General features: G+C 40.0%; 1 protein-coding gene across 1 annotated transcript in view; it reads right to left on the bottom strand.

The window, feature by feature from the left end:
- Sema5c (Semaphorin 5c) overlaps window positions 1-14,334 on the bottom strand; it is an 84,990-nt gene that overhangs the window by 6,732 nt on the left and 63,924 nt on the right. The window contains exon 3 of the mRNA XM_070298392.1: window positions 14,235-14,331. Within this exon, the coding sequence (XP_070154493.1) occupies window positions 14,235-14,331 (97 nt within the window). The remainder of the gene's footprint in view (window positions 1-14,234; window positions 14,332-14,334) is intronic.

Below are 14,334 nucleotides of genomic sequence, written 5' to 3' on the forward strand. Positions count from 1 at the left end.
TCATCGTATTCAATGGATGATCAGCTCGCCGCAGAATAACGCTAGCCTCTCTCCGAGAGATTCGTTTCACGATTCCCGATGCCGACTATATTCATGAAAACCTCAAACGATGGCACGCTTCATTGCGCCACTCCAATTATATTCGCTAATAAATATGGTACGTATCGCGCGCATCGTGTATTCTGCATCGAAATGAGTGCATTTACAAGCAATATCGGTGCTCGCGATATTGCTTATCACAGTAACACGATTTATAAGAGAAAAATTCCTAATACTTTATTTCCTTAAATACGTCGCGTTATTTTTCAATATCGATCGGTACAGATTTTAATATCACAAGCAATCAAGACACAAGAAATTAGATTAACGAAATAAATGAAAAATTATTTCTTTCAGTCTAGCTTTTATCACTTGGATATTTGCGGAGTAGAAAGTTGTATATATATATCAAACCAGTGTTACATCTCTTTCCAATAAACTTAACGTTAAATCTTTAAAATCTAGATATTCAATAGCATAATTCTTTATATGTTAAATTCGATTTCTTCACATTCCCTCTCTTCCTCTTTTCTGTTTAATATAAAATATAAAATATCTTTATAAACATTTAAGATTTTTATAAACGCATTTAAAACAAACAAAAAAAAATCAGGGTTAATAATTTATAGAAGTAGAGGTCCGAGACATCCTTTACAGAGAGCCGAGAGAGAAAGGTGCATCTCATGCGAAGGATGTGCGCGACTACCTTATACGCGGAATGCAACCGTTCGCGAAAGGTGAGGTGACGTGGAGATGAGATGCTCGGTAGATGGGGAAAAAAAAAAAAAAAAAAAAAAATCGGAGGAGAGCTTCGTTCTCTGTGTATTCACTTCGCGGGGTGTTACACAGCGGCTTACGGCCGATCTCGTCGAGGTACTCGCGTGAGACACTCGTGGCAGTCACGGAGGCGTACTCGGGTTTGACAGCGACTTCGAGGAGCCCTCGAAAACTCCTCGGACGACATTCCACGGCAGCCCACTTGACTCAGATGCGACTCATGTACTCATACGCGTACGTTCGCGAATGCGTACGTTCCGGTGCTTCTTCGTCGAGTACGCACAGATCGAGAGATCGCTCGACGAGCACGGTCCGTGTAATCGATAGATTAAACTCTTCCTACGTAAAATCAGATTCGATCCAATCGGGAAGCATATTGGCTAAATTTCGCTGAAATATATATAAAATTTTTTTTCCTTCAAAGGAGAACTTTTTTTATACATAACATACTATTGTATTTAAAAAATAATTTATTTACAAGTACTTAAAATATTATACAATATTTATAATTAAAAAAAAAAAAAAAATTATTAAGCTTCATCAACATGACGCAATTTTCATTTAGCGCGTGCATATGTATATGTAAAGTAGCAAACCCGGAAGACAACGGCAATGTCGATCGCCTCGAGCAAACCTCGTTAAATAAATTATTATCGATTTATAAACGACCGCAAAGATGTGGTTCTCTTTTCGAAGCGAGGAAGACAACGACAGGATCGCAACAGGAAGTATAGTGTAAATTACCGATGGATATAACTCGATACTCGCCCGTATTCCTGTAACCAAGTAGCTACTCTGTCTTTTTCTCTGCTCCGGTGACGATCGCGACTTATGTAAACGGAAGTAGCACGCGATCACGATAGCAGTTCTGCTCGTTGGTTGACAGAGGAAAAAAATAAACATTCAAAATCAAAAAGAACTGTCATCGCGTATAAATGATATCTAAAATATTAAAGATTGATTCCCCGGATTAATTGGAGAATGTATCGTTAATTTTTTCCCACCGACAATTGTAATATAATTTAATTAGTAGCTACATCTCTTAGTGAATTATATTGATATTAATTTATTTGATAGATAAAAGTTGGGCTATACGAATACATAAAATCGCTCTCGCCTCCAACAACCTTTCCAACATTTGCAATTTGCAATTCCTCAAGGGACACCGCTTTCGCACACATATATCATCAATCGGAAATACGAATGCTCGAGTATTTCTTCATTGGACGTATCGATAATTACGCACTCAATATTCCGCACAGACCTTTTGTCAAATCGATGAACTTAATTTATTCATGATTACCGCGTCGCAACTTGCAATCTATCGCGCCTTAGCTCCGACATACACGCATAACACTCGTCCGTCGTGTTGCATTTTCTTCGATGCTTCGGGTCACGTTTCGCGCCATTCATTAGACTTCTCTATCAATCCCATTCAACTGCTTGATCAATATTTGAGATGCTTCAATACAGAGTGCCCCGGCACTTTCTTTCACCCAGACATTCTCCGATAATGTAATTTAACAACGATACGCTTATCAGTATATCCAATATTTCAATATTTCTTGCGCAATAAATATTAAAATTAAAATATCAAAATTTCTCACTCAAAATCAAGAATGAAGAAAGCAGTTATTATCTAATTACGTAGTCATTTACAAATCTTGATTTCTGAAAGTCCCAAATCTTCGATAACATCTTTTTAACCTCGCATGTTTCCCCGCAAAGAACGGAGAACACCCTGTATAATGATTCGTATTCCGTGAAACCTTTTCTCTCCTCGCACCGGCTGGCTGTTCGAGAGCGACCCGGGAACCCGCAACGAAGCATAAACGGCGCCTACGTGGGCGCCCGCGTCGCGGCACCGCGTGATACTTGGAGCAGGTAATTATTATTTAAGTGGAGTACAAGCGCGGGCTGGGCGACGGTTGTGCATGCCAATTAATAAGCCGGCACCGTCGCTCTATCTATGTATATCTCGGCAACCTACGTGAGAGGTAAAATCGCGTAATACTCGTGGGGACCAGGGCACTCCCGCCGAAGGGATATCGCGGGATTTCTCGTTCGCGTCTTTGGCGACACCACAAGGCCGTCTCGTCGGGCGCGGCACGAGAGTGAATTATGTCGCGCGGAAAAGAAGCCGGAGTCTCTTTCCAAATCGAACGAGGAGGATTTCACATCGCGTTGTTCCGCGTGGAACGAAGTTGAATGTCCACGAATATAAAACCGTGGTCTTTGGACAGATGCAGTTAGTATTCTCAATAATCGATTTTTCCGATGGACGCGCGACAAGTGCTTTTTTTTTGTCATTGTCAAGTGCTAGAGAAGAGCAGTATCGCTTTCTCATCCCACATATTCGCGTAATTCTCGAAATGATTGTTTTATAAAAAAAAATCTCTTTAATAAAATTTTTTTTAGCACTTAACTTTTTTTTTTTTTTTTTTTCCCCCTCTTATCGAAGATATACGGTAGACTGCGATCAATTTTATATTACACTGCATATATCACGTACAACGGGATTCGCGCGGACCCAATTTTATGGTAACGGTGCGGTTGGATATCGCATCGAGTTTTACGGGCGTCAATCAACGTCTCTCATATTTTCTTGTTAGAACATCGGATCGCGCGTGCAAAGTAGGCGGGTAGTGAAGCGAACCGATGTTACTGTCGCCGTATGACACGTTGAGATACCTCGATCGCGAAGAACGTAAACGAGATACAAGTCGGTATTGTCATACGCATCGTTTATTTCGAGTGGCGCACGACTGGTTTCGCAATATGAATGTATTTAAATAGAATGCAGGTACATATATATAAATAATCTTCATATATCTACCTTGACAAGATCGGCAAAGCTCTCGACTTATACCACTTTCAAGATGAATAACTCGTATATCAACTGACGTGTGAAGTATAATAATGATATATATATATATATAATAAAAAACGTGATGTATAAATCATCTTTTCCCCATCAAAAAGAAAAGTAACGTAAAATAAATAACGTAAAATTGACTTCCTTTGAGTATCTTTTCTCTGACACTAAAAGAAAAGCGAGATATCGAACAGAAACTTATATTAAGCTAATACAATTACGTCAAATTTGATTCAATATCTTCTAAATATTTTTTCGTCGATAGAAATGCGGCTCTGCTTCTTATTTAAATTTCTCGTATTTTGATACCTCCTGTTCACGATCTCTCAGAAGAGTTTTGTTATCGTTCTAATCCCACGGATAAGCCTAAGTGAGTCGTGAACGTAAGTAGGTAGGTATGCTCCGTATGTTGTTTATTGGCCGAGTGGCCATATTGAAACAGATTGCTTCCTGCTCGGTGGACAAATACCTCTTCGATCCCCTCCTCTCGTTGCGTAAACGAGAGCGACGATGATCGTGCACCATTATGCCGTCCGTGCGCGACCGTAATTCGCGCCTTGAGAAAATTATGAGACGAGGGAGGGAAAGGGGATAGTTTCGGCTGTTTCATAATAATCGACTCATTATGCGACGCCATAATCACGAAGATGGACATGCGCGATGGCTCCTGCGACGATTAACTTCGCCAACACGGTTACCCGATCGATTTTCCACGTGCCCTCGTTTCGCTCCCGTCAATCCTGCGCCCCGTTTCAAGCCTCTCTCGCAATATTGAAAAAAATCTCATTCACCTACAAAATATTCAAATTTATTCGCCGTCAAGCGATTTAAATTAAGTAATAAATACACCACACAGACAATTTTTTATATCACTAAAGGCTTTACATCTACTATAGCTTCATAAATCAGTAAAAGACGTCGTAATGCATATTATAAAATATAAGTACATGTGTGTGATGCATAAATAATTTAGTTGTCTTGTAATTAATACGAATTTTATAAGCATTAGATACACGACGACAGTATTTTATATTATTATTATTATTATTTTATGTTCCATATATTTATACATTAATACATTTATATTAATTGGCGGTGTATTTTACATTGATTGTTAAAGAGCTACTTAATCAGCGTGTACATGGCGAATCGAAATCGGCTTAATATAATTTGCGTACTCTCCAACATGTGTACGTGCACGCGGTACATACAAGTTATAAGGATGCTGCCTGTCGATAAATCGCAACTCGATCCAGGAGGAAATGCTAATTGCCGCGTATACACCATCGCGATAAAATCGTCCGCGAAATATCATGCGCAAGTGTCAGGAAATATTGCGCGATAAGTAACTGGATAATAAAGCGGTTTTCCACTTTTAGCTCGTTCATGAAATATCGAAGCAACCCGAGACCGATGTCGAGTATAATGTCAATCATCCTATAACCATTATTCTATCTCCGATAGAATAATTTCGGCCGTGATATTTAATTTACAATCTGTGATTAATTAACACGTGATATTTTCACCTGTTTCACAATGTTCCCGAAGCCAGTTGAGACAATCGATAAAATAGTAGACGCACCCCCCCCGTGACGAAGGAATGAAACTTTATCCGCCTAACGCTACTTTCTCAAGATGAAATCTAAAAGAGAAAGATCAGTTTTTATCTCGATTTATTTTACATGCGATATCAGATATCGTCGAATAACTGTCCGTACGTAACGATTGTCAATTAACAATAATTGAATTCTACACGCGTTCCAAAATTGTGATCATGGTGTAAAAATATAATAGACGATAAATTAATTATTGGACATGAAAAAAATTAATTGTAAAACACATGTGAAATTTGTTTAGATAAATATATTAAATTTTTAATTCTTTATCTGTACTATTATGTTAGATGTTGAAACTCTTCGATCAAGATAGAAAGACAATGGATTCATCAGAAATGGATAAGATTACTTCAATTTCTGATCAAGTTCAAATATTAACTGATTCTGCATGTTGTGGAAGAAAAGTCCTCGTATCCAGTAAGCTTACGTTTCGCTCATGGCAAACGCCAGGAAGAACGACGCCAGATCGAACATCCTACGGAATTTCTGCAAGTTTTTCCGCGACGCGCCGCAAAGAATGCGAAATCGCGATCGCGTACGCGGAGTTAACTAATGCCCGGCGAAAAAGATTACGTATAGGCGACACATCACCGTAGAAATATCGTCTGAGGGGACTAGAAAGGCGACCGACTAGCAGCGATAAATATAATTATTTACGATGGACTAGATGCCTGTGTCGCACGCGTCCTCGCATAAACTTCTTTTTATCGCGCGATACGGAAAAGGTTGCCCTCGAGACGACCACCAACCCAGGATACGGTCGCCAATCCATCGATACGCCTCTCTATTACCTGTCAGCGTCCGAGAGAGCGCTCGATAAGCTTCGGGACGCAATGACGTCACGATTGGCGCATACGAGAATTAAGTAGGAATGCAAATCGTGGCGCCGAGCGAGCGAACGAGTGGCAAGAGGGAGTGCACGCGTGCACGCGCTCAGTATGCACTTATGGAAAGTGCGATCGTGAGGTCTGGAACGAGCTCTGGAAACGTGCACAGCCACAACGAGTGAATGGGATTCAAAAGGGCGAATTTTAAATTTCAGACACGAACTGTGAATAACCTCTGTTCGTCCTAATCTGTTTCAAATAAATGCATTCTCTTTTATGTTAATGTACTATATTATATTATATTTATAATCTCCTTTTTACACATATATTGACATTTGGTTTCCATTTATTTTTCAATTATTTTCCAATTAATAGGAGCCGACTAGAAAAAAAAAAAAACATCGTCAAGCTTTTTAATTTTCCGATATTTGCGTTAATTAACGTCAATTCGCGTTTCGCTTTTTTTTTTCATCGTGACTTACAATCCTTGAAGGATTCGAATGCACTTCGATGTAATATCTCGACGGATCGCGAAAATCCGTGGGCCGCGTCGCGGCCCACAGTTACACATGCCGCCAGGCCCCGTGCATAGATAAGAACACGATATTGTCATTGATCGCATTGAGTGAACGTGAATTTCAGCCGTGAAATCGGGCTGGCGTTATCAGCGATACCCACGAGTGGTTTACCGCGCTCGTGGAATCTTCGACCTTGCGATCATATGCATAAAATATGGTGAAATATCGGGTGCGATATATTATAATGTTAAAAAGTAAAAATTTATATTACGAGTATATAGGGACATTTAATCATATACACGTGAAAATCAAGATTATATCTACGCCGAGAGAATAACTTTAGTGTGACTCAAGGATATACATATAATATATAATTCAGAATTTAAAATCACACAATAATGATATTATTGTAATATTTTATAAATATTGCGGACAAAAATTTACATCAAGAGAATCATAGAGAAATTTCATGATATATTATTAAGAATTTCATTATCTTGTTCTCGATGACGAGTGGATTTATAGACCTCTTCCATTATCCTCGATTTTATGAAAGCCTCAGAGAGAGTAATGAGCGGTATAATATTAACCTGCCCTCGTTCTTACGCACAAGTCCGTTCTCTTTGGCTCGAAGGACAAGTACAAAATTGGATATCCGACTCGGCGAGAACTCCCTCTCGGCACCGGGGGTCTCTCTCGGAAGGTACCGGTAATCCCACCGATATCGCAGACGTTCAATATTTGCCGAAGATCCGTAGACAGGTCGTGCCTTCCCTCCTCCCCACCCCTCTTCACCTCTCTATCTCTCCTCTCGCGAAGAAGTTAACAACAGCATCTCCGAGACGAGATCTCTCGCGATGCGAGACACGTCGTCGAGTGAGCGCATCGAGAGTGCGACGAGTTTCTTCGGCGAATCGTGACGCGTCGCAGCGGCCATAAATACACATCGCGTGGAATAATAAATTCTATCGCCGTTTAGACGCGAGTCGACGAGAGATCGTCGCTCGTGATCCCGAATCGGAATCTGTGATTTCGCCGCGCCGCGTAAACGTGAACGGCGTCGGCAACGAGACCCGTCGTTATCCGTCCTCTGTACCCTCGGCCCTACCTCCGTTATCGCTCTCATTCGGCTCAGATATACGAGCGTTGCACGGCCGTTTTTCCCCGGGAAGAAAAAGCGGGCGTACCTCTCGGAGATAAAGAACGGGAACGTTTTCTATGTGTTGGTGAATTGCTCCGGGGCCCCCTCTCTATTCCGAAAACATAGCGCGGAAGAAACTAAATGAGATACTCCCGTACCGCTTTAATGAGACGAATAACTTTCAAACGCGGACGTAGATTTTTTTTTATCGAGCGAGATCGAAACTTTCAATAATGAAGTTCTCTTCTTTTCGATGCGTAGTATCTCTCCCTAATTAACGAAAGAATAATTAAACTCGGTATGCCGTTTTGACAAATCAGTTTTGAGCGGGAGAGTTGTAGTGAAATGAATATTATTTTCCTTGAAATTGTAAAGTAAAAAATAATATGTCCGATAAAGAAATAAATACACATTAATTCTAACGTAATAAAAAGAAAATATTTTGTTTTACTAAAAAAAGGACAGTTTATTAGTATCTTATTCAAGTTTATAAAAAAACATTTTATAACGCTCTTTTATTTAAAAGACGAGACTTATAGTCGCTCTTGTATTTATAACAGATTTGATTCTTTTTGTGAAGGCGCAAGCACTCTATTGCAGAGAAATTTATAAAATTATCGCAGATGCGTTGGAAAAAAATACTCGTTTCGAAACATCACTCTATGTTTACTATCGATACAGAATTGACTCACGCGGAAGCTAGAGGTTCATCTATTATGCATCAAAGGTGGTTTAAGTGAATACTTTTACTTCGCAGGTGAATAATCTTTTATCCGATCCTCGCGGCTGCAGCGCTGCGACCTATATATACATCCGCGCGAATAATTCTACGAGTAATCACAATTGATCGACGTAATCGAACTAAATCGTAATATGTATTTCACGCCCATTTTCCATCACCGAGCAGCCGTTACATAAACACGCGCGTTCTGCGCGTGTAAACGCGGATACACGCACGGCACGGATCGCTGACGGATAGCAAGGGAGCTATTGCGTATACGCACAGGACACGCTGGCGCCGCCTGTGACATTCTCTCCGCTTTCCAGCATCCCCTTGGTCCCCCACGATCCCCCCTCGCGCGTACCTTGTCCTTCCACACGATCTTCCGAAACGGCTTGCGGGAGCGTACCGTCTTGGAAACTCGGCGTGCTCGAAAAATCGTAACCCGTAATTACGTATTATGCTTCATTCGTAACGAAGTAAATGTCTCTGTTATTTCCTTACGTTTGCATTTCTTTTTTTTTCCCCCCTCTCTTTCAGCAATCCGGATTGTGACTTTTACTTCGCTCTAAATTTGGCGACTTGCTTGAAAGAAAGAAATTTAGTACGAGATATTATAGGCGGAGATAAGCGTCAAGTGAAACACATAAACGTGATAAAAAATTCGGGGATATGATCCTTCTCCATATGTGGTTCTCCCGCGTTATACATCGTATTACGCAATTCCACGCGAGAATATCATATGATTTTACTGAGATACAATGTACGATCTCTATGGTAAGATACCGCAGCATATCGGCGGATATCGAATCACCCCGTCAGTCGTTTCAAAAGTATATCCCCGATCGTGTCACATCCACTCGCTCGATCCTTGACAATCTTGGGCGACGCGCGCGTTGAAAAGTAACGCGGTCCGTTACCGGAGGCTGCTGTAGCATCTGTAACAGCAATGCTTCAAGTTGAATAATAAAAGGAGGACTGTGCGGAGCGCGGCGTGTAAAAACGCGAGGCTGCCGACGCCAAAATCAGGTTTCGTAGGCGTAACGGTAAGCCGGCGAGATCTCACGCGACAACCTGTAACGGCGGACACGTCGATCGACATCGTCCTATAAATAAGGCCGCTTATTTGCTACAAGATAAATCTCCCGGTAACGATTTGTCACGGCGGGCGCGCGGGGCCGCGAGATATGCGCGAAAATCTCCCGCACGATTTTTCGAACCGGCGACGTGCATATATAATGTATATGGTATATATATATATATATATATATATATATATATATATATATATCTCGGCACGAGATATCGACCGCGGTGAAATCGTTTCGTCACACGTGCTGAAAGAAATGTAGATGGAAATAAATTAGTCGCGTCGATAGAGATAAATGTTTCATTAAAATAATAATAATTTTCACTCGCCAAGAATTATTCGTTCCTATAAAATATAATAAGTTCAATTCAAAAAGATCCATGTGAAAATATGAAATTCAATTAAAAGCTAAACTCGTATTAATTTTCACGTATAGAATACAAAATAAAAATATTCTCATATCGCGCAATCTACTTAAAATTAAAAAAAAATATAGATAGAAGAAAGAGAGAGAGAGAGAGAGAGAAAATTGAAAGATCTTCTACATGTATCGAAATGTTAAAAATTAAATTAAACACATGACGATAAAGACGGTTGCGAGATAAGCGTATCTCCGCATAATTTGAATAAAACAAAGAAAAGAGATTCGCTAGATTGTGAAAGAAAAATGCTGGAGAAAATGTTCCTCCTTCGCCAAGTATCGATATGAAAATGACAGATAAAACTGGCAATACGGAGACGAGAATTGGTCCTCGCGTACACCTCGCACTTGGAGCAACATCATAAATACGATACGACCACGTTAACGGCCGTCTATGAAATCGCCAACACCTGCGACCGGCTGTCACGAGCGCGTAAACCCGAAAACTTTTATCCACGTCCCGAGTACATCCCGTTGCCGTCGTTTCCCGTTCGCGAACAAAACGAGAAGCTCAGCGTGGCAGAAATAATCTCATTGCGAGAAAGATTTGCCGGCTACGAGGCGCGACGATATCCACCGTCATGTAATACATCATTTCGCATTCGTCGCTTTCAGAATATGTATCTGTAAAAATTTGAAAGCCGAATAAAAGAAACAAATATAGAAATCTATCTCGAAACATACGTATACGTTATTTAGAAAGTTTCATTGAAATACGAACACGCTATAATGTCATTACTTTATTCGCTACTATTCGGTAAATATATGAAATATATTTAGTCAAGCTTATTCAAATTTCTCGCACGCTTGTAAGCTATATATATATTTTTCAATTATATTATATAAATCTAAAAAAATTCTGGAAAAATATATTAATTATCTTAGCCTTTCGTTTGTACTTTTTTCATTTGTAATTCGAAAATTACAAACACTCGCGGGAATTTTCTGCGCATTTTTCTGTAATCTATATTTTGTTAAAAATCGCACGAACGTGGCCCCGCGCGTGGGCAGCGGCTAATAACTGACATTCTATTAATAGAAAGCGCACGGGGGCGTACTCCCTTTTCCATCCATCCATCCATCGATAGATCGATCGATCGATCGATCGACCAGGCCTCGATCTCGCGACACTCGCGTATCGTGTATGCACGATCGCACTTATTTCGCGTGGGTGGACTGCATTTTTTCGCGCAAGCAGCACTGGCTGGTCGTCGTGCATATGCGCGCACAACTACGTTAGCAGAGTGCTAATTTTAAACCCATTAATCAGCTCGACTCGAATGTCATCCTATAATCTGATAACGGAAGATTGTCGATCATATTTATTGCCGTTGAATTTATGTTCTGCGACGAATTAGAAATTCGATATTGAATATTTCGACATTTAAATTTTAAATCAAAATTCAATCGATAAAATATATATATATATATATATTTAAAATATCTTTTAATCTTAAGATATTTAAAATATCTTTTTAAAATTTGATTGTTTTTATCGTAATAAATCGTATATCATCAATTTAAAAAAATCAAGATTGAATTATTAATTAATTTTATGTTCATATATAATCAAATTAAGTCGCTATACATTTTGTACACGTCCCATGCTTGAAAATAAATGAAGAATCGAGAAAAGAAAATATCAGCCTGCTCAATTAAGAATAATTTGAAAAAATATTTCGAGTTTCGCGCCTCCCTATTTCTCGTTCGCTAAGAGTACTTATATATTAACCACTTAAGTTAAATTAATCACTTGGCTTGCTGTAAATCGCCAGATATAAATAAGACACCAACCAGTCCCGTGAAACTAGTTTAGCATAATCCAAGTATCCTCTCGAAGCTCGCGGGCGTGGAACAAAGTACGAAAAAGCATCCTCGAAGAAAACGTCTCCTTTCGCGCATCTCTCCTTAGCCAAGGTTCATCAGGATAACCGTATAAAGTAGCTCGGTATTCGCCTGCTACCCCTTCGTGAAATAGTTTTCGATCGTTCTCGACGTTTCCCGATCTCGAGCCATTCGAGACGCGATAAAACGCCATATGTACGAATATTATTAATGACAGACGCGTTAAGATACGATTTCGTTGGACAGGTATCGCCCACTTGATACGCAGGTCACTCAACACACTCGTTTGGCTCTCTTTTATTTTTTCTCCTAATTCTCGTCAAATATACTTTGGATCTATATCGAACGTCATTTCCTGCTTATAACGAAGCGGTGTTTATCGGCTAGAGAAAGTATCGCAAAAAAGATCCCGCCAGTCGTGGAAGCGTCAGTCTCGGCTATAGGAGAGCCGTATAATTTGTTGTATAACATATATGTGTGGTTCCCAAACATAGTTTCGTGCGGGAACGATCTGCGCTAACGCGATGTAATGAACCCAGGCACGGTCTCGTGTTATCCGATCCCACCGCGAGTAAATGAATCGCGCGACAAACGCGTTTACTTAAGCGCGGGCACGTATCGTGCCAACAATGGTTTTCAAAAGTATTTTCGTCGTCGTAATTCCCGTCTGTAACCCGATCATAGCCGCGATGCAATTTAATCAGACATAATAGGCTCGCGCCATATCGCACAAAGTAGGAAATTCACGATATCGCTCTCGATATCGTGACATCGCGTTATAATTCGCCAATTAAGATTTCAAGCCTGATGGGACGATGAGATAGCAAGTAATGTCTTTATATCATTTAAATTACAATTTTAATGTCTTGCGCGCGGATGTCTGTTTATCGGGTCTTTGACACAAATCCAATCGTCGAGTGATGAGATTATGGTCGATTTCAAAAAATCGCAAAATTTATTGCCGCGATTAGTCTTGACAATTTGTCGTGATAGGACTCAATTAGATCGTCATGTCATGAATTGGCGATTCGATTTTTTTCGATCCGATCCGGTTAACGAGCGTCACGACCGAGTTGGCTGTCTAAAGAGCACCAACGAGACCCTGCGTTATTTTTCTCCCCATTTCTTTTATCGCGAGTCAAGTCGTAAAACGGTGACGAGGGGATAAAAACTGACTAGACGCAAATCTCGTCTGGCGCGAAAATGGATCGGTGCCTCCGGGAGACTACGTCGTATGTTAGCCAATTTGGCAAACCGCCAGGACATCCCGCTGAAAATCGCCGGACGAAGGAGTCAGCGCGTTTCTGCCTTCAATGGGTCGTGTTGCATCTACGGCGTCGTCGCGCGTCAAAGAGCGCGTCGACGTCCTATAACAGGGCGGTCTTAAACCAACGCGCAAAATGGTTCGCCTTTTCCTTCTCTCTTTCTTCTTCTATTTATTTCCGTTCACTACATCGTTCCCTCACGGTTTATTCCCAGTTCGCGTATGAAAAGCAATCGAATAGAAGCTTTCGCATCGATTCGAGTCGAAACTTTCTCTGAAGAAGAATCTAGATGTTAAAGATATATATTTTATTCGTGTATTTTATAATTTCAATTTTTTACATGTTATAAAATTGTTAAATTCCCATTAAAATTAATCGACGTTGATGAAACTAATCTCAAGTGTAAATGAAACAAATCTTAGAATTATAATTATATTGTTCTAGTTATTAGAGATAGACAGTTGTATAAGATATACGTTTAAAGTTCCTACGAGTTTCAAACAACGTGTGCAAAAATTGACAGGCTTATTAGTTTCTGATATGTCAGTCTAAAGCGTAGAATCATGATTATCGCGTCAAAATATGACAATCATGCGCGATTGAATTTTTTTTTTTTTTTCTCCAGGCGATCGAGACGAGGTGATATTTATCGAAGGCAGTAGGTCGGCCGGGAATATCTTCCCATTAAATTCTGATCTCTGCGAAACGCTTTCTAAAACTCGTTATTATCGAGAAGATCACTGGGAGATTAAACTCCATTATCGAATCCGCGACTCCGTCGTTTTTCTAATATCCATAATTTCATAACAATTTCGATTTTATTGCAAAAGGTTGACTTTCCGATAAATTCGTTACTTAGTTTATTATTGTTACATCGAGATTCAAATCTGGAATTTTTTTTTTAATTCATCTAAATTCGTTGTAACGTAATCGCGTTGTAGAGACTCGTATCGCCAGATATACGTTTACGTTCAGATTATCGAAAAATAACTTTGCAAATGCTTTTAAATTAAACGATGTTAATACACGTAGCTGCAGTTACCCTGAGAGGATGAACTCTTAGTAATTGAAGAAAAACAAAGGACGCGAAAATACATACCGTGCGCCAACGACGACTTGCTGCCGTGCCACGTCGAAAAGCAGCTGAGAATATGTCGTGACTCCCTCTTGTCGAAACATATTGATGTCCGCTAAATCTG

This window comes from Polyergus mexicanus, unplaced genomic scaffold (genome assembly GCF_030449975.1).
Source record: "Polyergus mexicanus isolate NDT 795.1 unplaced genomic scaffold, iyPolMexi1.0 SCAF_7, whole genome shotgun sequence".
NCBI lineage: Eukaryota > Metazoa > Arthropoda > Insecta > Hymenoptera > Formicidae > Polyergus > Polyergus mexicanus.